Raw genomic sequence first — 26,602 nt, 5'->3', positions numbered from 1 at the left:
CTTGGTAGTTTCCATGTTTTGGCTATTGTAAATAATGCTGCAATTAACATAGAGTTTTAGATATCTCTGAGATACTGATTTCATTTCCTTAGTGATTTCATTTCCATATATACCCAGAAGTGGAATTTCTGAATCTTATAGCAGTTCCATATTTAATTTTTTTTAGGAAACTCCATACTGTTTTCCATAATGGCTGCACCAATTTACATTCCCACCAACAGTGCACAAATTTCCCTTTTCTCCATATCCTGACCAATACTTGTTATTGCTTGTCTTTTTGTTAATAACCAGTCTGACCAGTGTATGATGATAGCTCACGGAGGTTTTGACTTGCATTTCTCTAATGATTAGTGATGTTGAACAGTTGTTCATATACCTGATGGGCATTTGTATATCTTCTTGCGAAAATGTCTATTCAGGTCTGTCATTCATTTGAAAATTTTACTTGACTTTTTTCCTATTAAGTTGTATGAGCTCCTTATTATGTTGGATATTAACCACTTATCAGATGATTGGCACATACTGATTGATATATTTTTTTCCCATTCCATAGGCTGCCTTTGATTTTCCTGCTCAAATGTTTATTTTGAATACTTTTGGGGATGGTAGTATCATCGTGGTAGTGTTTCAGGATTAAGCCCAGGAAATGTTTAGAATAACAGAAATGAAGTTTTCCTGATCCTTTCAGTAAAGGTTGCTTCAAGTACAAAATGTTTTTACACAGTTGTGTGGTATTCTTCCACAGAACCAGTTTCATATTTGATTAGAATGTCCAGGTAAAGAAAAGGTCATCCCCATTTAAGGAAGTTCCTTGTATTCCACATGGTTTAATTGAGATCTCTCAGAGGCTTTGAAAGGGGAGCTAAGTCCTGCTTAGCTTTTCAAAAGGTTTCTACTGGGCTGTCTACCCCATGATTGTCCCTGGGAAACATTTCTTTAACCACCAACAGCTTTTTAAATTAATTTATGTCGGTTGAAACACTTTATTTCCTTCCCAATTTTTACCACCATTCATTGAGTGCCTGGTCCATGACAGTGCCACTCAAAGCTGTTAATATACCATTCAGTTCAGTTCAGTTCAGTAGCTCAGCCGTGTCCGACTCTTTGCAACCCCATGAATCGCAGCACGCCAGGCCTCGCTGTCCATCACCAACTCCCGGAGTTCACTCAAACTCACGTCCATTGAGTTGGTGATGCCATCCAGCCATCTCATCCTCTGTCATCCCCTTCTCCTCCTGCCCCTAATCCCTCCCAGCATCAGAGTCTTTTCCAATGAGTCAACTCTTCACATGAGGTGGCCAAAGTATTGGAGTATCAGTTTCAGCATCATTCCTTCCAGTGAACACCCAGGACTGATCTCCTTTAGAATGGACTGGTTGGATCTGCTTGCAATCCAAGGGACTCTCAAGAGTCTTCTCCAACACCACACTTCAAAAGCATCAATTCTTTGGCACTCAGCTTTCTTCACAGTCCAACTCTCACATCTATACATGACTACTGGAAAAACCATAGCCTTGACTAGATGGACCTTTGTTGGCAAAGTAATGTCTCTGGTTTTGAATATGCCATCTAGGTTGGCCATAACTTTCCTTCCAAGGAGTAACCGTCTTTTAATTTCATGACTGCAATCACCATCTGCAGTGATTTTGAAGCCCCCTAAAATAAAGTCTGACACTGATTCCCCATCTATTTCCCATGAAGTGATGGGACAAGATTCCATGATCTTCGTTTTCTGAATGTTGAGCTTTAAGCCAACTTTTTCACTCTCCTCTTTCACTTTCATCAAGAGGCTTTTTAGTTCCTCTTCACTTTCTGCCATAAGGGTGGTGTCATCTGCATATCTGAGGTTACTGATATTTCTCCCAGCATCTTCCAGCTTGTATTTCTTCCAGCCCAGCATTTATCATAATGTACACTGCATAGAAGTTAAATAAGCAGGGTGACAATATACAGCCTTGACATACTCCTTTTCCTGTTTGGAACCAGTCTGTTGTTCCATGTCCAGTTCTAACTGTTCCTTCCTGCCCTGCATATAGGTTTCTCAAGAGGCAGGTCAGGTGGTGATTTAATTCTAAAACTTTATGAAGTATTGTACTTCCTCATGGTTCAGTGGCTAAGACTCTATCCTCCCAATGCAGGGGCCAAAGTTTGATTCCCTGGTCATGGAATTACATCACACACGTTGTAGCTAAAGATCCTGCGTGCTAAGCTGAGACTTGGTACAACCAAATAAATACACAAAAATATTTAAAAAAATAAAACCTTACAAAGTAAAAACTGACTACCCACACTTTACAGTTATGGAAACGGGCTCAGAGAGGTCAAGATCACTCGACTAATAAAAGACTCTCTTATTCCAGAGGTTGTTCTCTTAACTCCCATTCTTGCTTTTCTTTCCAAAACCCAGTAAAACACATCTGAAACGTGTATTCATACGAAAATTACAATGTAAAAGTTAGCAAAACTCCTATGGTAAAGGTCTATATAGTTTATCTCCTCACATCTAATCCTAACAACCACCACAAGGGGTTGACTCGTCCAAGGGAACAGCTCAGAATAGGTGGGAACCGGTGCCCAGCGGCTGAGCCTAAGCCCACTCTAAGAACTCGCTCCTCCACCCACATCTCCTTTTCCGGTCCTGTGCCCCAGGAAGTCCCGCCCCGAGTCCCCGGAAGCCCCGCGCAGACGAGGGAAGATTTCCGGAAAGAACAGCCAGGGGAAGCCAGAAAGAAACCAGGGACGAGGCAGTTCAGGGCGCTCTAGCATTCTTCCTCTCTATGACCATCGCCAATTGACAAGGGCAGTGCGAAGAGATCCCTCCCTATTGGACGTGCGGCCTCGCGTAGGCGGGCAGCTCGGCTGGCGGCGCGCTGATTGGCTGGGGCGCCACGCGGGTGGAGGGGCGGTGCTCGCGGGGCATGCGGACCGAGGCCGGCGGCTGCGCTCGGGTTCGGGAAGAGGAGGCTGTGCATGTGGGCGCTCCGCTCGCTGCTGGGGCTGCGGTGCGCGGCCGCGCGCACCATGTCGCAGGGGCCGGCGCGCCGTCCGCGGCCGCCCAAGGACCCGCTGCGGCACCTGCGCACGCGGGAGAAGCGCGGCCCGTCATGGGGGCCCGGGGGCCCGAACACCGTGTACCTGCAGGTGGTGGCAGCCGGTGGCCGGGATGCGGGCGCCGCCCTCTACGTCTTCTCGGAATTCAACCGGTCCGTGCGCCGCGCTGGGGCCCGGTGGGGGGTGGGTGTCCCCTGGCCGAGCCCCGCCTCCCTAGGCTTGGTCACCCGGTTGTCAGTGTGGATGCGAGAGCCCGCACCCCGTACTTCCCGGTCCGTGCGGCTTCGGGAGGCGCCCCTGACCGCTTAGGCAGAGCCCTCTCGCGTGCGCCCCATGGCGGGGGCCTCTTAGTCCGTGTGTGAAGTGGGCAGGTGTGCGGAGGAGGTGATGGAAGAGGACCCCAGCACCGGCCCACCCCAGCCCCCTCGCGTCTGCCGAGGAGGGTTCAAAACCTAGCGTCCTAACAGCAGACACTCGGCCGGTAGCACCACATGGGTTTTCAGGGGTTTTTTTTCTTTCCCCTCTATGGTGTACAGCAAAGCGTCCGATCGGTGGCAGAAGCTTTACAGACTCTGACTCTCTGGTATGATATTCGTCTTCTAGGTATCTCTTCAACTGCGGGGAAGGCGTCCAGCGACTCATGCAGGAGCACAAGTGAGTCAGCCCTCTTCCTGCGGGGCGGGGATGACTGTGCGGCTTTGACACGGGGGTCAGCAGAAGAGAGGGTCCCCGGCCAGTGTGTTGTGTCCTGCTCCAGCGCTTTCTCTTTCTTAGGCTGAAGGTGTCCCGTTTGGACAACATATTCCTGACCCGAATGCACTGGTCTAATGTTGGCGGGTTGTGCGGTGAGTCCATTCTTGTCCAGGTCAGAGGCTGGAGGGAGGTCTCTGGGATTTTAAGCTGCCTTCTCCGCCCCCCTCCCACTCCCCCCCTTTTTTTTTTTGCCCATCGCCTGAAGTCCAGGGAAGCTGGAATTCTTTTTATGCCTGCCCCATGAGCTACAGCAGGAAGCATCAAAAAGTGTGGCTCAGAAGAGTAGGTGTTAATGTGGAGGCTGCCTTTAGGTGTTAACCACCCACCTCATTTATTGAGTTGCTGGACTGGAGGTGCGAGACCGACTGGAGTGTGTGGTCACAGTAAATGGGGATCACAGTAAATACTAGGTGGCCAAGAAGATGGTTTGGGTCTTTGCATAACAGACTTTTTGGCCAACTCATTATGTCTGCCACTGGGACCATCAGCTACACAGAGACCCAGTATCCAGATTTGTTGTTTAGTGGCTAAGAAGTGTCCGACTCTTTTGTGACCCCATAGGCTATTATAGCCTGCCAGGCTCCTCTGTCTGTGGAGTTTTCCAGGCAAGAATACTGGAGTGGATTGCCATTTCCTTCACCAAGGGATCATCCCCACACAGAGATCAAACCCAAGTCTCCAGCATTGGCAGGCGGATTCTTTACCACTGAGCCACCAGGAAAGCCCGGTATCCCGATTAGCCCCTTGTTTCTGCCCATCAATTAGAAAGATCGAGATTGTTTTGCTGCCACATTTTGTAACATTGTGGAGCAGGTAGGAAGGAGTAGAGGCTGGACTCGTCTCATCCCCCAGGACTGAGACTCAGATGAGGCGCCCAGGGTGCAGAATTGGTGCCATCCTTTGACTTGGTGGATTTTTGCCCCCGAGGTGCCTCATTCTAGTATCAAGTCCTGAGTAAGTGTCCCTTGAACCTCTAGCCAGCACCAAGTCTGCCCTGCATGTGTTCCCTGGTAACTCTGGAATGAGAACAAGTAGAAAACGCAGCCAGTTAAGTAAGGAGTGCGCCTCCTGGCGGTGACTGCGAGTCAGGGCTGTGAGAGATCTGAGTTTATTCGTTCTTTTTTTTTTTTTTTTTAAAGGAATGATCCTCACTTTAAAGGAAACCGGAGTTCCAAAGTGTGTGCTTTCTGGACCTCCACAACTGGTGAGTCTCAAAGTTGAGCCTTCCATTTTAACTTCCACAGGAATTTCCAGTTTTGCACATCGGCCCTCTGCCCTCCAGAGAAATCTCATAGCAGTGGAAACACTTTGCGTTTCAAGCTAAAGATAACCTGAGTCCAAGCTTTATTGATTCTCTGACTGGGCTCAGGTCACATTCCCTCCTGGAGCCTCAGTGTCTGTATCTGTGAAAGGGTCACAGGGGTTACGAATTAAACAGGTAACGCAGAGCACTTGGTTACTTTGTTTCACACTATAGGGTCACAGGATAGATGTCAGCTTTTATTCTTTTTTGTTTAAAATTTATTTTTTAATTGAAGGATAATTGCTTTACAGAATTTTGTTGTTTTCTGTCAAACCTCAACATGAACAACTTTTATTCTTATTTATTAAATTTCATACGTCTCTGTTGTACCTTCCAAGCCAGCTTACAGCACTGTCGAGAGGGTATAAACACATTATTGGTGTAAGGGTTCACTTCACTTCCCAGGTCCTAAGGGAAAAGGCAGCCAGACCCCAGCCCTGCCTGTGACATCCGTCTGCAGAACAATGCCTGTGACATCCGTCTGCAGAACAATGCAGCTGTCCCTCTATGTCCTCCTCATTCGCTCTGTCCCACCATGGCCTGCCATCACTTCCCATGTCCCCTCCTCCACCCCCGTGACTGCTCAGCACCGCGGCCACAGAGGTCCCTCTCAAGTGGAACGGAAGGCGGGTCACCTCGTCCTAAAGCCCTTCACAGGTCTCTGTAAACATAGTCCAGATACCATCACGTGGCCCCCAGGTCCCACTGGCGCCGGCCCTCAGCTGCCCTGCATCTATGCCTGGCCACACAGTGAGGCTGCGGGGCCAGCTCTGAGCTCTTCACAAAGCCCCCACCTGTCTCAGGCCAAGATCATTTTCTCCCTCCTGTGTCCTCCCAAACGTCCGGGCTCAGCTCCAGGGCTTTTGCTTGGGATGCCTGCCCACCGCCCCCCCTGCCAGTAACCCTGCAGACTGGTTGGACCCCAGTCTCCTGGGTTGTTTCAGACGTGCAGGACGCTCAGCCCCACAGCTGCTCGTTGTCATTTGTATGATTTCTGTCTCTTCCCCTGGTTTCTGAGTTCCGTGAGCGCAGGTACCCCATCTTCTCAGTGCTGACCCCCAGGCATCTGACCTGTGGTGGACACTCAGTAAGAAAGTTGAAGGTGCTCTCTGAAGTGTGTTGTACGTTGCTGCCTCCAGCGCCTCTCATGTATTGGCGCTTGGACATGTGTTTCGTCCTCCTTGTTTTTCTTTCTTAGGAGAAGTATCTGGAAGCTATCAAAATATTTTCTGGTCCACTGAAAGGAATAGATCTGGGTAAGTCCTTGATAACTACTCATATGCCCCCTTCTCTCAAATCAGAATCCATAAAAGCTGACCAAAGTAAACCTTAAAAATCAAGTGCTTCATCCATGTGAGATGAATTTTGAACCTGTTGCTGATTGCACTTTCTCTACCCTGACCTCATCCCCTTAAACAACGGCGGGAAGGCAGGAGTGAGTCAAAAGCTGCCAGGTATGGGGTGTGTGCGGGATGGGGTCTCCTTGGGGCCCTGAGGCTCCTCCCTGGCCCTGTAGGTGGGTGTCACCATTGAGTGGCCTTGGATCCCTCACAGAGAGAGGGCCTGGGAGCAGTTTTTCTGGGAGCACATGGCCGGTTGATGGGAAGAGGCCTGACCGAGGTACCGGCCGGGTCAGGGGCATCTCCGGTTGGTTCTTCTGTAGAAGAACGCTGGTGTTTTATTTCAGAACGTGTTTTGGCTCTCAGAGTTGAGAGCATAGGTTCCCTGGCCTGACAGTGCTGAGTGTCAACCTGTGTCTCTTACACTTAACCATCGGCTTCATTTTCTTTTGGCGGTTCATCACCAGTGATCCTCGTATGTCTTTTCACGTGGCTGTGCTAAACGTTAATGGCTGAAGATGTATTTTTGCTGCTTCCCTAAATATTTTCATTTCTTAGAAATTCTCGGTTTAATGCAGATTTCTGCAAAATGCCAAAGCACTTCCATTGCTCTGGGAAGGTGATTCCCATGCCCATGTTTGCTGCCCCGGTCACTATCCCGTGGTCTTTTCCCCACAGCCGTGCGGCCCCACTCAGCGCCAGAATACAAGGACGAGACCATGACGGTGTTCCAGATCCCCATCCACTGTGAGTACCAAGCCACATGGTGGGGACCCCTGGCGGTCCATTGGTTAGGGCTCCGCACTTTCACCGCCGGGGCCCAGGTTTGATCCCTGGTCAGGGAACTAAGACCCTGCAAGCTGAGCTGCACAGGCAAACGTTTAGAAAGCCACATTTTCTTGGGGCAGGAGGAGGTGGGTCCTAGGTGAGGAAGGCGGGGGGATGGGAGAAACTGCTGGTGGCCAGTGGAGGACAGGCCAGTGTAGTGGGCACCTGGCTGTGAGCTCGCCCGAGGGCTGTGTCATCTGCTAATTTCCCCTACCGACCAGGCGAGCAGACGAGTGGTCAGCAGCCGCCTGCACAGAGTCCAGAGCGGCTGAGTCCACAGCCGCCTCCACATGCAGAACCAGCTGACGGGGAGCAGCACTCGGACGGTAATGGCGCTCGGTCAGCAGTGCGCTGTCGAGGGGGCTGGGGTGGACGTGGGGTCTGTTTTAGTCCTTGCTTCCGTCTGCTCTCCATTCAAGTTTTTGTCCTAAGGAAGTTCTCTGTTTAGAACAGATGCTTTTTCCTTGTCCCGTTAGGACACCTCCAGGCAGCTGAGAAGGCTGTCGTAAAGGTAGCCACGCAGAGCCTTAAGGGCCAGTTTGTAGCCAGGGGGTAGGGGCCCAAGCTTCGGGTCCAGTTTACACAGAGGAAAACAGGGCCTGGCAAATGATTCATACAGAGGCTTTTGTGTTTCCCATTTTCTGGTACAAAATTATGTTGTTTATTTCATTATACAGTACAGATCATTTAATTAAATCTTTACAATTCGTTGCCGAGTCTTTGGATTTTTTTGAATTCCCATTTCACATGTAGCAAATAAGTATTTGCGTGTGCACCTGTCGAGTTTGCAAAACCACACACACAGGAATGCTGCTCTGACGTTGTTGGTGTCAGCAGATGGAGGAGGCTCGATGAACTGTTTGTGTCTCATTGAGGCAGCAGTAATGCCAGTTAATTTTTGTGAATGCAGGACCTAACAGCCAAGCTGACAAAGCAGTCAGAGAGTGGCTTTGTGCCTCCTCTTCCGAATGACAGCCCCCTGGGAAACGGGATCAAAATTCCAGGATGAGACCTACCAGAGGAATTGGGCTGCTTGAGGACACTGTGGTCCAGGGATGGGCAAGCTTGATTAGTTCCCGCCTCTGCTCTGAGGACCGAGGGGCCCCAGCCCTGTGAACTGTCCTCCTTGGATGGCATGAGTGAGGACTGACATTTTTGCAGGCCTTTCAACTTTTACGTTATTTCTCACAGAGTTATTGATAAAGCACGTTACAGCTTATTTTTCTCTCTCATCTCCACTTCTAGGTAAAACATAAAACATTTAAAAACCCTTCACTTGCTCTTTTCTGGTTTGAGTTTTTGCATTTTTGTTTTCTCAAATCTCAACATGAGTTAGAAAAAAAGAGAAAGTTCTGCTTGAGGGAAAAACAAGTGTGTGTGTGTATCCAAAGTTCCTTCCTTTTAAATTTGTGTGACGCCAGGTTAAGTGTCATTTGGTCACTGACCTGTGATGCCTGGAAGCCTTGCCATTCGCCCGGTCACGGTCAGACTGTCTCTTCTCAGGTGTCGGCCGGAAAGCACGTGGCAGGGACACCTCCTTGGTGGTCGCTTTCGTCTGTAAGGTGAGCGCGTGTCTGGTGACCTGAGGGTAGCAGCTTTCTCTGTGATCAGAGAAAACACCTGGTTCCCAGTAAACCGCCCGTGCTCGTGTACGTGTCCAGATTGTCTTCCAACCAGAGTCAGTCTTCGGAGACATGTTTCCTAGTTGGCTGTGAGCCTCGCTCTTGAACTTCAGAAATAGCGAAAGGTTAAGTTTCTGAAGTCAATGGAAATTGGGTTGATTTACAGTGTTAACTACTGCTGTACAGCAAAGTGATTGTTATACACGTGTGTATGTATACTCTTTTTAAAAATACTTTTCTCCATTATGGTTTATCACAGGATGTTTTCTTGTGCTATACGGTAGGACCTTATATCCATTCTATATGTGATAGTTTGCATTTGCTAATCCCAAGCTCCCACTCCTCCCTCCCCTCCCCGACCCCGGACTTCCCGCTTGGTGACCAGTCCTTCTTTCAGATAGGTTCATTTGCATCCTGTTTTAGATTGGACGTATAAGTGATAGCATATGGAATTTGTCTTTTTCTGACTTCACTTAATATGATGATCTGTAGGTCCATCTATGTTGTCGCAAATGGCATTTAATTTTTTTATGGTTGAGTAAGATTCTGTCATGTATACACATATATATATCTATATACCACATCTTTTTTATCCATTCCTCCATCAACGGATGTTTGGGTTGCTTCTATGTCCTGGCTGTTGTAACCAGTATTGCAGTGCATATTAGGGTGCATATATCTTTTTAAATTATGGTTTTAAATTATGGTTTTCTCCTGATACATAGCCAGGAGTGGGATTGCTGGATTGTATGGTGATTCTGTTTTTACTTTTCTGAGGAACCTTAATACTGTTTTTCACAGTGGCTGCACCAACTTACATTTTCACCAACAGTGTAGGAGGGTTCCCTTCTCTCCACATCCCCTCCAGCATTTATTGTTTTGTAGACTTTTAAATGATGACCATTCTGATTGGTGTGAGGTGGCACTTCATTGGAGTTTTGATTTGCATTTCCCTAATGATTAGCAATGTTGAGCATCTTTTCATGTGCATATATATGCATATATATGGATAGCTGTTGGCTATCCATATATATCTTGTTTGGAGAAATGTCTATTTCGGTCTTCTGTCCATTGTTCCCATTAGGTTGCTTTTTTGGTTGTTGTTGAGTTTATGAGCTATTGGTATGTTTTGGAAATTAAACCCTTTTAGTTGCATCATTTGCAAATATTTCTACCACTGTGTAGGTTGGCTTTTCATTTTGTTTATGGTTTCCTTTGCTTTGCTAAAGCTGTGAGTTTGATTAGGTCCCATTTGCTTATTTTTACTTCTATTACTTTGGGAGACTGACCTAAGAACACATTGGTATGATTTATGTCAGAACGTTTTGCCTGTGTTCTCTTGTAGAAGTTTTATGGTGTCATGTCTTATATTTCAGTCTTTAAGCCACTTTGAGTTTATTTCTGTGTATGGTGTGAGGGAGTGTTCTAGCTTCACTGACTTAAATGGATCTGTCCAACTTTCCCAGCACCACTTGCCGAAGAAAGTCTTTCCCCCCATTGTGTTAATATATTCTTGCCACCTTTGTTGAAGTTCAGTTGACTGTAGGTGGTGGATTTACTTCTGGGCTCAATTAGTAGCTTTTATTATCTGGAGATATGTTCTCTCTATACCCGCTTTGGTAAGAGATTTTCTTTTGTAATCATTACTATGTTTGTTTGTTTATTTCTGGCGGTGCTGGTTCTTCACTGCTGGCATGGGCTTTCTCTAGTTGTGAGCAGGTTGCAAGCGGGGGCTCCTCTAGTTGTGAGCAGAGGCCCTTCTAGTTGTTGAGTAGGGCCCCCTCAAGTTGTGCAAGTCTTTAAGTACAGAATGATGATCATGAGGTTTTGCGATAGAATTTTTTTCCGTTCTAACGTAATAAGAGAATACTGGGAATTTTTTATTGTGACTTCTCTCTGGTATGAAAGCAGCAGCACAGTTTTGCCACGTGTGTGAAAAGTCAGCAAGAAAAACCACCCCCAGTTTCCCTGTCCCTGGAGTGCGTGCCACACGGTGGAGCTGTGACTGTTTCTGTTGGACTCTGTTCTGGTGACGCTCCGTTGGCTATCTCTTGACCAGCGCAGGATAACAAAATGAGCGTCTCTCCTCCAGGTGCTTGGAGGACGCTTCTTACTTGGGATGGGAATAGACGGCATGTTATTAGATGGACAAGGAGTTAACAAGGTTGGGGAAGTAAGCAGACCAGTTTTAAAGCATTCAGTTTTCAGTGCTAAACCGACTGCAAAACTGATGGTGGAAACCATGCTTCTCCGTCAGACCCTGGCCTCACATGCTGTCCTCTTCCTCACAGCTCCACGTGAAGAAGGGAAACTTCTTGGTGCTCAAAGCGAAGGAGCTGGGTCTCCCAGTGTGAGTGGCGGGGCGTCTGGGGGCGGGCTTCACAGGGCACCCCCGGGGCCCCACCCTCACCGAGGCCTCGCCTGTCATTTCAGCGGAACAGCTGCCATCGCCCCCATCATTGCTGCCGTCAAGGACGGGAAGAGTGTCACCTACGAAGGGAGAGAGGTGGGTGCAGTCCTGGCAGCCACAAGCTGGGCCCAGACGCTAGACAGTCGCTGTCTGGTTTGGGCCCCACTTGCAGGGGAGTGAGCAGCTTGGGTTTCATCACTGAGCTGAGCTTGTCTAGGCTTGCCCTGCACATCAGTGCTGGCCAAGTGGTGGCATTTCTGGGGGTTTCCCTTTAGGATTTGGGGGTCTTCCTGATAGGACAGGGGCTGTCCCTGTCCCTGGGTTCAGGGAAGACCCCCTCAGGGTGGACTTCAGGCGTGACCCCAAGGAGTGACATCCTCACCAAGGTGGGAGGATGTAAGGACGAGACTGCACCGAGAGCGGAGTGTGAAATGCGCTGGCCAGCCGGCCCCGGCTAGTGTCAGTGGAGAGAGGGTGGAGGTGTGGGCGCTCCCCGAGGGGGCTGTGCTGTCACTGGGAACTCGAGGGCCTGCCCTGGGAGCACACAGTGACCCCGGGGACTTCACAGATTCTGCCTGAAGAGATCTGCACCCCTCCGGACCCTGGGATCACCTTCATCGTGGTAGAATGTCCAGACGAAGGGTTCATCCAGCCGCTGTGTGAGAATACCACCTTCAGGAGGTGAGGCGGGCCCTCCTGGCGGGAGGTGAGAACCGACATTGCTTGGGAGAGCCAGGCCGGGCTCCCACTGCCCAGTCCGAGGTCTGCACTCTGTGCCTCACTGGACCCAGCAGAGCCTCCGCTTGCTTCCTCCCAGTTACCAAGAGAAGGCCGACGCCCCCGTGGCCCTGGTGGTCCACATGGCCCCGGAGCACGTGCTCCTGGACAGCAGATACCAGCAGTGGATGGAGAGGTAGGAGGGGCCCCGGGTTCCTGCCCTTCCTGGAGGTTGGGGGCCTCCGTGCTGTGAAGACAGTCCCCGCGAGGGGGCGCTGCGAGCACACGTCTGCTTGCCTGGGGCTGGCTTCCTGCCTGCACCGTCCACACCCTCACCTCGGAACAAACCCTGCCTGTGTTGATGATCACGTGTGTTTCCTAACACGTGGAGGATAGAGTAGCAGCCTTGCTTTAGAAGCTTTATCCACGTCGGGCACCTTCCTGCTCTTCCCCACCGCCCGCCTGAGGGCTGGGTGGAGGGACTTGGCTGGGGTTGGACTGGGGCACGTGGTGACTCCTCTCTTGCCGGCGCCCCTGGTCCTCTGCCCCTTGGGGTCTGAGTGTTGGCGTCCATCACCATCTTCCTTTCCTCCCCTCATCCCCGTGCTCCCTCGTGTTCCCGAGTCCCCAGCCCTGGAACTATTCCTGGTTTCCCAAAGGCCTTGAACTGGGCTCTGAGGAGGAGCTGGGCTGTGTCTGGCCACCTCTGGACAGGTCACTCGCCCTCTTGAGTGGTCCAAGTACATGACCACCCTGTGGGCTGGAGTGCCCCCAGAAAGACACCATGACGACCGTGTGTCCACCGTCTTAGGTTCGGGCCCAACACTGAACACCTGGTTCTGAATGAGAACTGTGAGTCGGTCCACAACCTGCGCAGCCACAAGATCCAGACCCAGCTCGGGCTCATCCACCCCGGCATCTTCCCCCCGCTCGCCAGCCCCCGCCCTCAGGTAGCAGCCCCCTGACCTCCAGTCACCGGACCTCACCCTCGGGTAGCCCCCCACCTCCACTCGCCGGCCCCGCCCTCGGGTAGCCCCCCACCTCCACTCGCCGGCCCCCACCCTCGAGTAGTGGCTCTCCTTTGTCCCTGTTGTACCCCGCCCACATGGGTCACAGCTCCGTCTCTTGCAGGAAGGCAGTGCTGCCCAGGGTGTGCCCACGGTCCGAGGCCAGTGTCTCCTTAAATACCAGCTCCGGCCCCGGCGGGAGTGGCAAAGGTCAGTGTGGTCTCGGGGTCGGGAGGAGGTCAGTGTCTCAGGTCTGCAGCCACGTGGCCTCTGCCTCTGAGCAGGAAAGTCAGTCGCTCGCCATCCGGTCGCCCTGAAAGACTGCCTGTTACCAGTCTGTGATTTCTGACCCGGTGTGTGGGGGAGTGTTGAGATGTGTGTTTGTACTGTGGGTTTAGGGCCTAATGCACTGTAGGGCTTTTCCCAGGTCATGATAGAGTCTTCAGAACAAGGTCGTCGCCAGGTTTCCAGGCGGGGGGTGCTTGCTCACTGGAGGCACTGCAGTCCTCGTGCTGCGTTAACGAAACGAGTGCCTTCCATAAAAATCTTTGGGTGAAACAGGGTTTCCTTGGAAGAGTCTTAAGCGGGGGTGGGGGGGGGTACTGGCTCAGAGGCCGGCCCTGCCTGAAGCCCCTGGTGAACCCAGCTTACCCTGCAGCCAGTCACGTGAGAGGTGCTTACTGCCCTCTGTCTTCAGTGTTTAAAAATTTGAAGTGTCCTGCGCACACCAGTGTGGTCCAAGTGGACCACGTTTGGAAAGGTGGCTGGACCCTGGCCACTGTTGTGTTGAATAGTTGGGGCCCTTTAAGAGCCCTCCTCCCCCTCCCCCAGGGGGATGCCTGGCACGACTGGGGTCTAGTGAGTAGAGGTCAGGGAGGCCCCTGCCCACGTATCACTGCTGCCAGAGCCAGCCCGGCCCGCTGTGAGCTGCGAGGTTCTGAGGACTGGACGTGTGAGACCCACTGGGCTCGGGAGGGTCTGCCACGCCGTGACTGAGAGGTGGAAGCACTTGCAGGCAGTCCCCAGGGTCAATGCTGACGTCAGGTCTCTCTCACGGCCACGGCACCCTTCTGTCCTCTTTTCCACCACCTTCTTGCAGGGATGCCGTCCTGACGTGCGACCCCGAGGAGTTCATCGCCGAGGCCCTGGAGCTCCCCAACTTCCAGGAGAGCGTGCAGGAGTACAGGAAGACGGCCCAGGACGGCCCAGAGGGTGAGGCAGACCAGGGACCAGCGCCTCCCGGGCTTGCCCTCCGGAGAGCATTCGTGCAGCACCGACTGCAGGGTCAGCCTGACGCTGTCTAACCCTAGGGCCTTCTGGTCTGCTTACTACCAGTGCCTGCCCCCACCCAGACCAGGCAGGTCGGAGGTTAGGGGATGAGCCCCACGCAAGCCGAGCATGAGGGTCTGGGACCGCGGGTGAGGTTCTGGGCAGAACCGCCGTGTTTGGGTCCCACTCTGGCCCCATCACTCACCGTGTCGGGCTTCCCCTGCCCCAGTGGGAAGACAGTTTGGGGAACTCAGAGGCCTCTCTGCAGTAGTTGGTTTTCCCAGTGGTGGTGTTCTCAGCTCACACCTGAAGTGGAGAAAGGAGGCTGGACCAGAAGGTGGGGTCAGGTCCAAGCCCGTCAGCACCAGGCTGGAGTCTCAGGATTGGGCCTCCCTGGCTGCGCTTGCCAGGGTAGGCTTCAGGTTCACACGTTAAAGCTCCGTTTGTATCTTGCTCGTGGGCGTGCACACGGGGCCTGTCTGGCTGGGCGAGGCCTTGCGAGGCCCCAGGCTTCAGGATCGAGGAGGCTGTGCCTCTTCCTCCCAGAGAACAGACCCCCCCTGAGCCCCTCCCAGCAGGGTGGGACCTGTGCCAGGTGGGCTCAGCCCAGAGGTCTGAGCTGATTCTCAGCACGGAAAGGGGCCCCCTGTTATATCATCTAGTAGGAGACTTGGGGGCTTCCCTGAAAGCTCAGTTGATAAAGAATCTGCCTGCAATGCTGGAGACCCTGGTTTGATTCCTGGGTCGGGAAGACCCGGTGGAGAAGGGATAGGCTACTCACTCCAGTTTTCTTGGGCTTCCCTTGTGGCTCAGCTGGTAAAGAATCCACCTGCAATGCGGGAGACCTGGGCCTGGGTTCAATTATTGGGTTGGGTTCAATTATTCTCCCCTGGAGAAGGGAAAGGCTACCCACTCCTGTATTCTGGCCTGGAGAGTTCTATGGACTGAACGGCTTTCATCACCAAGAGACTTGGGCCTGTGGAATTGCTCTGCTTTCCGCCCCTTCTGATCTGAACATCACCCCCTCCTGGGGATCTGGACTTAACCTCAGGGCTGGCTCACAACGTGTTTTTCCATAGAGACGAGCAGCCAGTACCCAGAAGTGGTCTTCCTGGGAACAGGGTCCGCGATCCCAATGAAGATCCGTAACGTGAGCTCCACGCTTGTCAACATCAGGTATGAACCCTTGAAGGGAGGCGTTGCTGGCAGGGGGACCCTGCCCCACTCCCAGGTGACTCAGAAGGTGCAGCCTTTAATCCCTGGAGGCCAGTCTTGGCTGGAGCGCCCGGGGAGAGGTGGGACAGTAAGGTGATACGTGGTCCAGGTAGCTGACTTGGACATGAGGGATCCATGCAGTTGGACACCCAGTGCGTCTCTGGATGAAGCAGGTGATGTGCTGTGAGCCATCACCTGGTCACCTGGCTGAGAAGCAGTCTCACCGGGCTTTCAGCTCCCACTGTGAACTAGTCACTAACGGCCCCCACCAGCATCGTGGTGCACCTGCCCCCAGGCTCCGCTTCCCACACAGACCCTCTCTTGGGTGCCCAGCATCTGTGCGACTCTGGGGACGCTCGTGTATGTCCCGGGGCGTCAGGATGTCCTCTGGTACAAGGAGGACAGATGTGAGGCTGCGTTCACCTTGAGGGCAGCCCCCCGGGTGGGGCTGAGGTATCGCCGTCCTCCCTGAGTGATCCCCCCTCGGTCCCCCACAGCCCCGACACGTGCCTGCTGCTGGACTGCGGGGAGGGCACCTTCGGGCAGCTGTGCCGCCACTACGGGGACGGTGTGGACCGGGTCCTGGGCTCCCTGGCCGCCGTGTTTGTGTCCCACCTGCATGCCGACCACCACACGGTGAGTGGGCTCCCTCCTCGGGCCCCGTGCCTCCCACCCGGCGCGGTATCTTAGGAAAAACTCGATGGCCTTTGTGTCTTGAGGCCTCAGGGTCTCCTCTGGCCAGGCAGCTGCTTGGAGCCACCTTTAGCCAGAGGCGGGCAGCAGCCGGGTGGTGGGCATCGGAGAGGGGTGGCTGACGGCGACCAAGGACTGCAAGCTGGGGTCCCAGGGTCCCGCCTCGGGAGGGAGGTCGGGTCTGCGCGAGGCTGATTGTGTCCCCTCCTCCCAGGGCTTGTTGAACATCCTGCTACAGAGAGAGCGTGCTCTGGTGAGTCCACTGGACTGTACTGCTCCTTGTGTTTCCTGGGATGACACACACACGCCTCCTCCCACTCCACACCGTTTCCACTGAAACATCTGCTCTCTCTCCGCTGCAGGCATCGCTGGGCAGACCCTGCCACCCTCTGCTCGTGGTCGCCCCCACCCAGCTCCGGACCTGGCTCCAGCAGTACCATAACCAGTGCCAGCCGCTGCTGCACCATGTCAGGTGGGCTCGGGCTGGGCAGCAGAGCCGGGGAGGGCAGAAACCCTCGGGTGGTTCCCACTCATAAAGGCCCTTTACTTTCAGTTTCTCCTGGCCTCCTCCACTTCCATCCACAAGTCTAGATCTCTGCCAGCACTTCTCCATGAAACGGTTTCCAGGCCTAGCACCCTGCTTTCTCAGTGACAGCACTGAATTGTTCCTTTGTAATAGTGGGGCTCTCTAGTCAGCGGCTTAAACATCAAATTAAATGCTCTTTTTCTTAAATGTTTTATCTTCTCACAGTGTTATTCCTGCCAAATGCCTTCAGAAGGGAGCTGAGGTCTCCAGCCCTGAGGTGGAGAGGTTGATAAATTTACTGCTGGAAACCTGTGGCCTGGAGGAGGTAGGGGGAGGCCTGGGCGCGGGCGGGCAGGTGGGGACCACAGAAGCGTGTGGCTGGCCGTGAGCCCACCACCCCTCCTCCAGTTCCAGACCTGCCTGGTCCGGCACTGCAAGCATGCCTTCGGCTGTGCGCTGGTCCACATGTCCGGCTGGAAGGTGGTCTACTCGGGGGACACCATGCCCTGCGAAGCTCTGGTCCAGATGGGTGAGTAGGGGCATGTTCTGTGCGGCCCCCAGACCCCTGTGGCCCCCAGGCAGAGGGCTTATTCTCGCCACCTGTGCTGCTGCTTCAGGGAAGGATGCCACCCTCCTGATCCACGAGGCCACCTTGGAAGACGGTCTGGAAGAGGAAGCCGTGGAGAAGACACACAGGTACAGAGCACCCGGTCCCTCTGGCTCCCCAGGTGATGCTGGGCTGGCCTGCTTCCCACCAAGGGCCGTAGGGGCTTCTGACCCCGAGCGACTGTCTCCCCAGCCTCCACTTTTGTTGCTGTGGCACCTCTAAGGCAAGGCTCTGGAGGAGGTGTGGCTCAGGAAAGAACTGGAAATATGCTGAAGCCAGGGAAGCATGGCTGGGGCAGGGTCATGGGGCCATCTAAGGGAGGAGTGTGTCACCCCAAGCGGGAGGCCTCTGTCCCCGAGGCCCTCACTGGTGGGCAGTCGCACAACGCAGAGCCTGGGTTGCTGGGGGAGGTGGCAGGATGGGCCCTGGGGTGGCTTTGCGTCAGCGGCAGGAAGCCGGTGGCCCCCAGGTGCCTGTCTGGGCCGGGGTCTGCACGGCCTGCTCCTCCAGCCTCCCGTTGACCCGTGTGTGCAGCACCACCTCCCAGGCCATTGGTGTGGGCATGCGGATGAGCGCGGCCTTCATTATGCTGACCCACTTCAGCCAGCGCTATGCGAAGATCCCGCTCTTCAGCCCTGACTTCAACGAGAAAGTGGGCATCGCCTTTGACCACATGAAGGTGAGGGGACCCCTTGGGCGGGGGCGGGGAGAGGCGCCTCCATCTGTGTGGATGGCTGGGCTCGGCCTGCTGCCCACCACAGCCGGCACAGAGCCTTGGGGCACAGGCCCCCAAAAGCCCCGTGGAGGCCCAGCTATGACACGTGAGCCACTCTCCGCCCAGGGAAGGCATTCTCTGAGCAGTAAAGCTGGGCCTCTGGAGCCTGGCTTCCTCTCCCTACAGCCGGGCCAGTCTTCCAGCCGAGTCTGCCTGCGAGGGTGGCCGGTGCCTGTGAGCCATGACGGCCTCGTCTTGCCTCGTAGGTCAGCCTGGGGGACCTCCCGACGGTGCCCAGGCTGACGGCGCCGCTGAAGGCCCTGTTTGCCGGGGACCTGGAGGAGATGGAGGGGCGCCGGGAGCGCCGGGAGCTGCGGCAGGTGCGGGCAGCCCTGCTCGCCGGGGAGGATGTGGAGCCACCGCAGAAACGTGCCCCCACGGAGCGGCCCCCGAGCCCGCAGAGCAAGAAGGCCAGGGCCCAGTAGACATGGGGCCGGGGAGTGTGGAGGGAGGCCACGGCTTCCAGCAGTCTCCCGCACGAGCGCTGGGCTGGGGATGCAGCCTCAGGTACAGCATCTCCAAGGACGGGACATTGTGAAGGTGGCGTCTGCACCGAGTGCTGTGTCCCCGTGCTGCGGCCAAGCAGGGTCTTGGGGTACAGGTCTGCACTGCGGGTGCCTGGAAACAGCTTGATCCTGGCAACGGCCTTCGGAGTCCATCCCCGGGGAGCCAGCACCCCCTGCAGCCTGGTGTCTTAGCCAAAGTCAAGTCGGGTGGACTGTCAGCTGTGGACCGCGATGGGTGGGCGTGCAGTGGTTCCAGGAACGCAGAGATGGGCTGCCGTTCCTGCCGCATAAACAGACTCACCGGAGTGTGAAGCGACACCACGTGGGGCTGGCGGCCGGGCCTCCCCTAGGGCTGGACAGCACTGAGGTCAGTGTCTGAAAAGGGGGTGGCTCTTCACAGACGCCTCTAGTATTCGCGTGTTCTTACCACCGGGGAGGAGGGAGAGGAGCTTTAAAGAAACACAGGTGCTGAGACAGAGAGCAAGGACTGGACTCACCGTGACCTTGGAGTCCCTGGCCTCGCCTCCTGTGTCCCCGCAAGCTTGTTGTTAAGACAGGAAGATAGGCCACGCTCAGGGATAATAAATCTATTTTAATAACGTTACTTTTGACAACTATTTGTACACGTATTGAAAGGTAATTGTCATCCCCCGGGCTCCATTACAAATTGGGTACTGAGCTGCCCTGCCAGGATGCAAGCAAAGCCGGGAACATCAGAAATCAGCAAGTCCCACTATTGGAGGAGGATTACTTTACACTTTGTTGGGAAAAATAACGAAGCATTTAAATCTCTCATTGTACACCTGTACATGGGTTTAGATTGAATGGCTCAAATTAAACAAATATAGATTTTATATATACAAATATTATATCCAGTTTAGGTATTCTATTTTAAAAGGATAAAACTGTAAGGTTGGACTCTGCATGCATGACCGGAATCCACTTCGCTCTCCCTCCGTCCCAGGTGTGACCAGAACCCCCAGGATCTCCTCCCCGGGGCCGGCTGGGGGCTCTGTGGAAGGGTGAGCCAAGCTCTGCACACCGCTCAGCTGGGGGTGCGGGCCTGGGGCCTCCACGGGCAATGCCCCCTTCCCCTCTGGGCTTTGGGTGACAGGATTATTGCTATTCACTTCTGACCCCCAGAAAATGACCCCCTTTCTTAGCTGGGGACCCTGGAGGGCTGCAATTACTGAGACACATCTCAAGTTCTGGGGATTGCCTGGGGAGTTACGCTTGGGTCCCCCAGACACACTCAACATCGTTTTTAAAACTCAGAAAACCTTCAGACAGTAATGGGAGTGTCATTCCACAGCGTGGAGTAAACTGTTGAATTTCGTCTTCAGCCATTTACATCAAAGCCCACGGAAGAAGGTCCGCCCGGCCAGCTCCTTGCTGTGAAGAGGAAGGCCGGCCAGGGCCCCAGGCTTCCAGGCTCCTGAGAGCGAGGCCCCCGGCCCCTCGCCCCGTCCCATCCCCTCCCCGCTCTGCACCATCAGGCGGACCTCGCAGGACTCACGGCTGTCAGCACAGGTGACAGGCAGCCCCGGCTGACCACCACCGAGCCGTGCACACCCACCCTGCTGAGGATGTTTCCGACACCAGCCCTCGGGTGGGGAGGGCAGTCACCTGGCGTGGAGGCCGAAAGTGGATCAAAATAGGCACAAAGTCAAAAGGCAAAGATCAAACAAAAGGCCAGAGTCACCATCCGGAGGGGACGAAAAAAATCTGCACCACAGAAACCTGCCACGTGGCCATCCGCAGGGGTCCCACCTGGCGGCCGCTGCTGCGACGGCATGGGCCGTATGCACGCGCGTGCGCAGTGCTGCTCGCAGGGCCGTGTGCATGCGCGTGCGCGGTGCTGCTCACAGGGCCGTGCTCTCCGACTCCTCCTCCGAGTCTCTCTTCTCAGCCACCGAGTGTCGCCGCACGTGCTCCAGGGGCCCGAGGCGCAGCGCTGACCCCAGCTCCACGTGGATGGAGGGCACGTCGAAGTGGACCACATCTGCAAGGCGGCAGGGGCGGGGCGGGGGGGGGGGCAGGCTGAGAGCCTGGGGGCCTAGGGTGTCACGGAAGGGCCAGCTGGTGCGGGGGTCCCTTGAAGCTGGTCTCGAGGGGCCCGCTCCACCCATGGGCCTGGACATCTACATTCCTACCTGTGGTTCAGGCCCACTGGATCCCTTACCGCCTGGAACCAGACTCTGCATACAAGGGACTCCCCCTGGCTGAGCCAGGTGACACCAGATTGGGGATGTCAGGGCTGATGGACAGGGGGTCCTGACACAGTGGCCCAACTCAAGACCACACATGTATGCCTAAGGGGCTGGCAGAGGTGGGACGAGGGTCTCCCTGAGGACCCCGGGAGTAAGGGAGGCAAGCTCCTCCCTGTGGGCATCGCCACCCCCATTCCCGTCCCGCTTGCCTCCAGTTACGCCTCTGCTCGGTACTGAAAGGTCACTTCCTGGAAAAAGCCCAGGAAGAGGGCTGGTCCCCAAGGCAACACACGCAGTCTGTCCAGGCAGCTCGGGGCTGGGGGCCCGGTGGGTTGGGGCGGGGGCAGCGCCCTGACTCCCGGGGCCGCAGGGCTAAAGGGACCTGTCACTCCCTCTGGGCCTGCTGAGCTCTGGCCTCCGCTCAGCCTCACCGTCCCCAGGTGGGGGACTGAGGACCCACACCACGGGGGAGCAGACGGGGGTGGGGCTTCCCGTTTTTGTCAAACATTCCATCCAAGGAAGACTACAGCAAGTAGACAGACAGACGCATAGACACCGTCTTCAAAGACACACAAACATGGAAGCTCTGGGACGAAGGTCCTCCTCTCTCCTGACCCCCCCACTGCCCAGAACAGCCCCCTGCCTGACCCAGCAGAGACGGGGACGGGGGTGGGGGTCCACAGCTCGGCCGCGCTCCTCCTCCTGCCAGCCTGGCCTGTAAGGTGTGGCACACCCTGCAGCTTGGACTCAAAGCCCCGCCTCTGTCCCCAGGCGGAGTGTGACCTTGGGCGCCTTCTGACCCCGCCTGGGCCTGGCAGTCACTGGGGTGACACAGGTGGGACGGTGCCTGCAGGCGAAGCAGGTGAAGGACGCGCAGCCTGAGGAGAGCCGCCCGGCGGCCACCTTGGCCGCTCCTTAAGCCACACTGAGCAGGAAGGTAACTCAGGCAGATGGGACACAGTGGGAGAGAAGCCCCTGCAGACGGCCAAGAAAGGAGAGGCCCGTCCTTGGGACAGAGGCCCCAGGAGGCCTGTCGGGGCCCGTGTGGGCGGCAGACACCGCAGAGCCACTCCTGTCCAGAATGCGCAGCTTTCCTGGGGGGCAGAGGGGACCCCCTGCATCATTCTGGCTGCCGACACCTGCTTCCTGCCTCTGCTTTCCTTACGAGCTTCTACCCTTTACAGGAGCAGGAGGCCTGGCAGAAACTGCTAGGAGGGCTCCCAGCGTATTTCATTGAATTGACAGAAAGGCCCTGGCTAGCTGCATACCTGGGACAACGTGAGCTCGGGGTGAATTCTAGAACGGACACTAGGGGTTCTTTAGAAACTGCTGATCATCCTGGAGGACCGGGCGGGTCCTCTCCCCAGGGGCCCCTCCCTAAACCCTGCGTGCTTGTGCCTCCCCCAACACTGGGCACACGTCGTCAGCCAGCGGGTCATCCAGTAACACAGACCTGGGATGAGGGAGGGGGCTGTCACCCCTTCCTTCTAAGCCCACCTGGGAAGCAGCTGGGGCTGGGCGACCCTGGAGGGGGACAGTGAGGGAGAAGCTGAGCGCAGCCTCTTTCTCCTCCTGAGAAAAGCCAGGAGGCGGCTGCTGAGCCCCCAGGCCACGGGAGGCTGCCGTGCGGGTCGGGGTGCATGCAGAGCGCGGGGTGCGGCCTGGCTGCGGGCAGGAGAGGTAAGGCCGGGACCGCTTACCCTGCAAATCCCCCTCACGTGTCCACAACCGCGTCCCCCGTGTCACACAGCTGCGAGAACACAGCAACAGGAGTCGGAGAGAGGAAGAGATACGATGAGACGACAACGGAACACAGCACGCCCAACAGCACAGTCAGGGGGCCGCAGCAAACCACGACGACCACACCGCTCAGACCACTGCCCCGCGGGATGAGGGGCTGGGCTGTCGCCCCCCAGATGACTGCCCAAGGGCAGCAGCTCTGCACCAGGGGTGGCCGGGACCCCCGCCATCCATCAGGGACTCTTCCAGAACTACCAGCAGGAGGGAGGTGGTGCTCACTGTGGTTCTCCAGGGAGGGCTCTCCTTAATGTCTTAAGAGCCTCAGGGTGGACAGAGCAGCTGAACCTTCACCATTAATCACATCCAAAGAAAGCCAGATCGCCAGACGGCCACTCCCCATGGTATATACATCTGCTCCCCGCACCCCAGGGACGCGCACTGGACTGGTCTCTTCTAGGCAGCAAAGCACTGAACCCATCTGGTCAAAGGAACCCTCACTCCCGAGGGCGGACGTGGGGATGAATAAAAGCACAAGTCAGGACCCAGGGCCAGACCGCTCCCTCCAGTGTGTGTGTGGCGTGTCTGCGTGGAGGCAGCTGTGTTTGTATATGTATGTGTGTGGCGTGTGTATACAGTAAGTGTATATATGGTGTATCTGTGTGTGATTTATGTGTATCTGTAGTATGAGTGCATGCAAGCATGCTTGCATGCATTTATCTGTGTGGTGTGTGTAGGTTATGGTTACACATTTTCCTAGAGGAAAAATAGCTCTACCTTGGATGTTAAAGTTACAGAACCTTGTCTGAAATTGCATGCTCAGTCACTTCAGTCGTGTCCAACTCTTTGTGACCCCATGGACTGTAGCCCTCCAGGCTCTTCTGTCCATGGGATTCTCTAGGCAAGGATACTGGAGTGGGTTGCCATGCTCTTCTCCAGGGGATCTTCCTGACCCAGGGATCAAACCCATTATCTCTCACATCTGCACTGGCAAGAAGGTTCTTTACTGAGCCCTTTCTAAATATATTTTGCTAGGAAAAAACCTTTTTCTAATAAGGCCTGTTTGAAGTGAGGTGAAAGTCGCTCAGTCGTGTCTCTTTGTGACCCCATGGACTCATGAAATTCTCCAGGCCAGAATACTGGAATGGGTAGCTGTTCCCTTTTCCAGGGACTCTTCCCAATCCAGGGATTGAACCCAGGTCTCCTGCATTGCAGGCAGATTCTTTACCATCTGAGCCACCAGGAAAACCCAAGAATACTGGAGTGGGTAGCCTATCCCTTCTCCAGGGGAATCTTCCCGACCCAGGAATCGAACTGGGGTCTCCTGCACTACAGGTGGATTCTTTACCAACTGAGTTATCAGGAAGCCCATAAGACTTGTTTAGTTATTAGGAAAATATGTCTTTGTCTCTCAACCTCTGTTCTCACGGTGAAAACTGGTACCTGAGCTGCCAGTGCTAAGCTAAGCAAAGCCCCAGACACACCTGTGCTGTGATCCCGCTTTCTGCCATCACAGTCCAGCCCCTCCTGAAGCCGCCTCTTCCCAGGACGCAGGGCACTTGGCCCCCAGATGCAGGATCAGAACCCAGGCTGGCAGGTGTCAATTGGGAGAAATCCCCTAGGGAGCCCCCTCTCTGCAGGACAACTGGGTCCGGGGCTGTCCACGGCCTCAGGGGGGCTTCTAAGGAGACCACCCCATAGACCACAGATGGCTCCAGCAGTCATCCCTGGAAAACAGGGCCCACCTCCTGCAAAGTCCCCAGTGGTCCCACCATGCTAAGGCTCACACAGATGCCACGCGTGCCAAGGTTACCTGTCGACATGCTCTCCCCAGGGGACACGCCGTCCAGCACGGGATGCTCTGAGGACTGCGGGCTGGAGGCGGCGAGGCTGACGGTGGGCGGCTGGGGCGGCGGCAGGGTAGGCCTCTGGCGGGGCTTCGGGGTGGGCCGCGACTTGCTTAGGGCGCCCGTGAAGCCAGAGGGGGAGGCCAGTGGGGGCGCCGGGGCCGCGGGGGAGAGCTGGCCTGATGCCAGGGAGTAGCCCGGGGGATAGCTGAGTCCGTAGGGTGACGGGGTGCTGGGGGGCGTGGGGGACAGGCTGAGTGGGGATGGCTGGCCGGCAGGCTGCTCAGGCAGGGGCCCCGGCTGGCCGAAGGGGACCTTGGGTGGAATGGGTGCCAGCTTCTTGGAGACTGAAAGACAAATCAGCACGCAGGGCTGTTAAGTGGCACTCACCATCCATCCATATGGCTGTGAGCACCTTTCCCCTCACCAGCAGTGCCCCACGCCCGGCTCCTGCCACCCTGAGGGCAGCTGATGCTGTTTTTAAAATTCACCTAGAACTGCAGGTTTTCACATCTGCCCACCTGTTCACTAATGTCTCCTCCTCTTCTCTCGATTCCTGCTGTGACTGGCGCACACACACACACACACACTCACTAATGTCTCCTCCTCTCGATTCCTGCTGTGACTGGCGCGCGCACACACACACACACACACACACACACACTCACTAATGTCTCCTCCTCTCGATTCCTGCTGTGACTGGCACGCACACACGCACACACACACACACACACACACGTCCCACCCCCAGGCAGCGGCTGAGTTCAGAGTCCTTCCATCGCTTCACAGTGGTACAAGCATCAGGGTGTCTCTGGGAGAAGGTGGGAGTTGAGGATGCATTGTCCACGAGGGGATGACTAGAGATGGGCCTGGACACTGGACCCTGGACAAAGCGACCATCCTCAGGGCAGGAAGCTCTTTCGGCTGAACCTCCAATGGCTCTGGGATGCCATAACAGTGACCTCTGACCCAGTCCTCCGGCCACAGAGGCCCAGAGCCTCCATCACTCGGTCTGTCTTTTCCCTGTCCTTGCCCTCAGTCCCATGAACTTGCCCTGGAAGTGTTTACCCTTTAAGAATCCCAGGTGTAGATGTGGACAGATCTGCATTGTTCTAGGTGTACCACTGCCCTGACTCCTCTGCACTGCCCTCTTTTTACTTTTTTTGATTCAGGATCTTAGTTCCCCGATGGCCAAGGATTGAACCTGTCCACCTGCAGTGGAAGCAGAGTTCTAACCACCAGACCCCCGGACAAGTCCCCACACTGCCCTCTCATTTATTTAGTGATGAGGGTGGCCATGACGTACCTTTCCGGAGGGTGTGAGGGCTCTGGTCCGCAGGTGGCTGGCCCAGACTTGTGCCTGGCTGTGCCCCAGGCTGCGAGCCTGCACTGGGTGTCCCCTGGCTAGAACCCGGACTTCCCTTCTGCCCTGATCCTGGAGAAAGTTCTTTGCTTTTAGAAGCACTGTATCACAAGGGAGTTATAAAACAGTTAGTCCCTGAACTCAGGCAGCTTCAGCATCAGAATCATGAACTGCATATATGTTCTCTGGGCAGGTGTGGTCCTCTCAGACCTTCCTAAAGCCTTCAAAGATGCCTGTGGAAGTGACCGGCCCCTCCTGGGGGCTCTGAAGGCCTGAGCTCCACTCCCATCTCCAGGTGGCCCCCTTATGGCCAGATCCCTTTCCTGGCCTCGGCCCTCTCCCCAGCAGACCATCCCAGCAAGTCTCCTCTTTGTCAGTTTCCTCCTCCAGCCAGCAGCCCCTGCTTCCTGCTGACCTCTCTCCCCACTCCTGCATCCTGAAACAGAACCAAAGCCCATGATTCCATGGCCAGAGTTGGCAACCCCTTGTCCTCTCTGGTGGAGCCATCAGCAACCACCCCATCCAGGGTCATCTCCAGCCCCTGCCAACTCTGTCATTTCCCATCTCACAAGGAAAATACTTTCTATACATTAAAGAAAAAAAAAAAAAACCTGCAACCCCTTCACTTAGGGATTGGTATCTGTGTGCCTGTGCACACACACACAAAGTCACCAAAATGTTTCTAATTCCTAACAGAATGCACAGTGGGCCTGGTGAAGTGGCTTTCCTAATTTTCTGAATTGTTTAGAACAGAGACAAACAGCCAAGGGGTCTGTGCAACCCCGCTTGTAGAATCCCCTCTGACTATGCCCCTCTCAAGGGG

At 55.0% G+C, this 26,602-nt stretch overlaps 2 protein-coding genes across 10 annotated transcripts in view; one reads left to right on the top strand and one right to left on the bottom strand.

Annotated features, from left to right (window-relative positions):
* Positions 1-2,970: 2,970 nt before the first annotated feature.
* On the top strand, positions 2,971-19,981 carry ELAC2 (elaC ribonuclease Z 2). Of its 4 annotated transcripts, XR_011145206.1 has the most exons (25): positions 2,971-3,203; positions 3,655-3,705; positions 3,826-3,896; positions 4,944-5,008; positions 6,306-6,363; positions 7,126-7,194; positions 7,497-7,601; positions 8,779-8,837; positions 11,189-11,247; positions 11,331-11,403; positions 11,876-11,988; positions 12,125-12,220; positions 12,836-12,974; positions 13,156-13,241; positions 14,131-14,243; positions 15,380-15,476; positions 16,013-16,151; positions 16,423-16,461; positions 16,571-16,680; positions 16,960-17,059; positions 17,143-17,263; positions 17,352-17,430; positions 17,852-18,020; positions 18,323-18,989; positions 19,966-19,981. XR_011145206.1 is itself a non-coding variant. In XM_068978876.1 (24 exons), the coding sequence occupies exons 1-24, from the start codon at positions 2,971-2,973 to the stop codon at positions 18,539-18,541; spliced, it is 2,439 nt and encodes an 812-aa protein (XP_068834977.1). In that variant the 3' UTR covers positions 18,542-19,280. The 4 variants fall into 4 exon arrangements, 3 of the variants coding, with proteins under 3 accessions (XP_068834977.1, XP_068834976.1, XP_068834978.1); XM_068978876.1 differs by lacking the exon at positions 19,966-19,981 and having other exon boundaries at positions 17,876-18,020; positions 18,323-19,280; XM_068978875.1 differs by lacking the exon at positions 19,966-19,981 and having other exon boundaries at positions 18,323-19,280.
* Positions 19,210-26,602, bottom strand: part of ARHGAP44 (Rho GTPase activating protein 44) — a 116,642-nt gene continuing 109,249 nt past the window's right edge. For 5 of the 6 annotated variants that reach the window (XM_068978879.1, XM_068978878.1, XM_068978882.1 and 2 more), the window contains 3 exons: positions 25,723-25,880; positions 24,383-24,763; positions 19,210-20,624 (listed from right to left, as the gene is read on the bottom strand). In XM_068978879.1, the coding sequence (XP_068834980.1) occupies positions 20,485-20,624; positions 24,383-24,763; positions 25,723-25,880 (679 nt within the window). In that variant the 3' untranslated portion in view covers positions 19,210-20,484. Of the gene's footprint in view, positions 20,625-22,532; positions 22,583-24,382; positions 24,764-25,722; positions 25,881-26,602 lie in introns of all 6 variants that reach the window. The other variant, XM_068978881.1, reaches the window with a different exon arrangement.

The sequence above is a fragment of the Capricornis sumatraensis genome, chromosome 8, assembly GCF_032405125.1.
Source record: "Capricornis sumatraensis isolate serow.1 chromosome 8, serow.2, whole genome shotgun sequence".
NCBI lineage: Eukaryota > Metazoa > Chordata > Mammalia > Artiodactyla > Bovidae > Capricornis > Capricornis sumatraensis.
The sequence above is the reverse complement of the archived record's forward strand: the minus strand, read 5'-3'. Positions and strand labels throughout refer to the sequence as shown.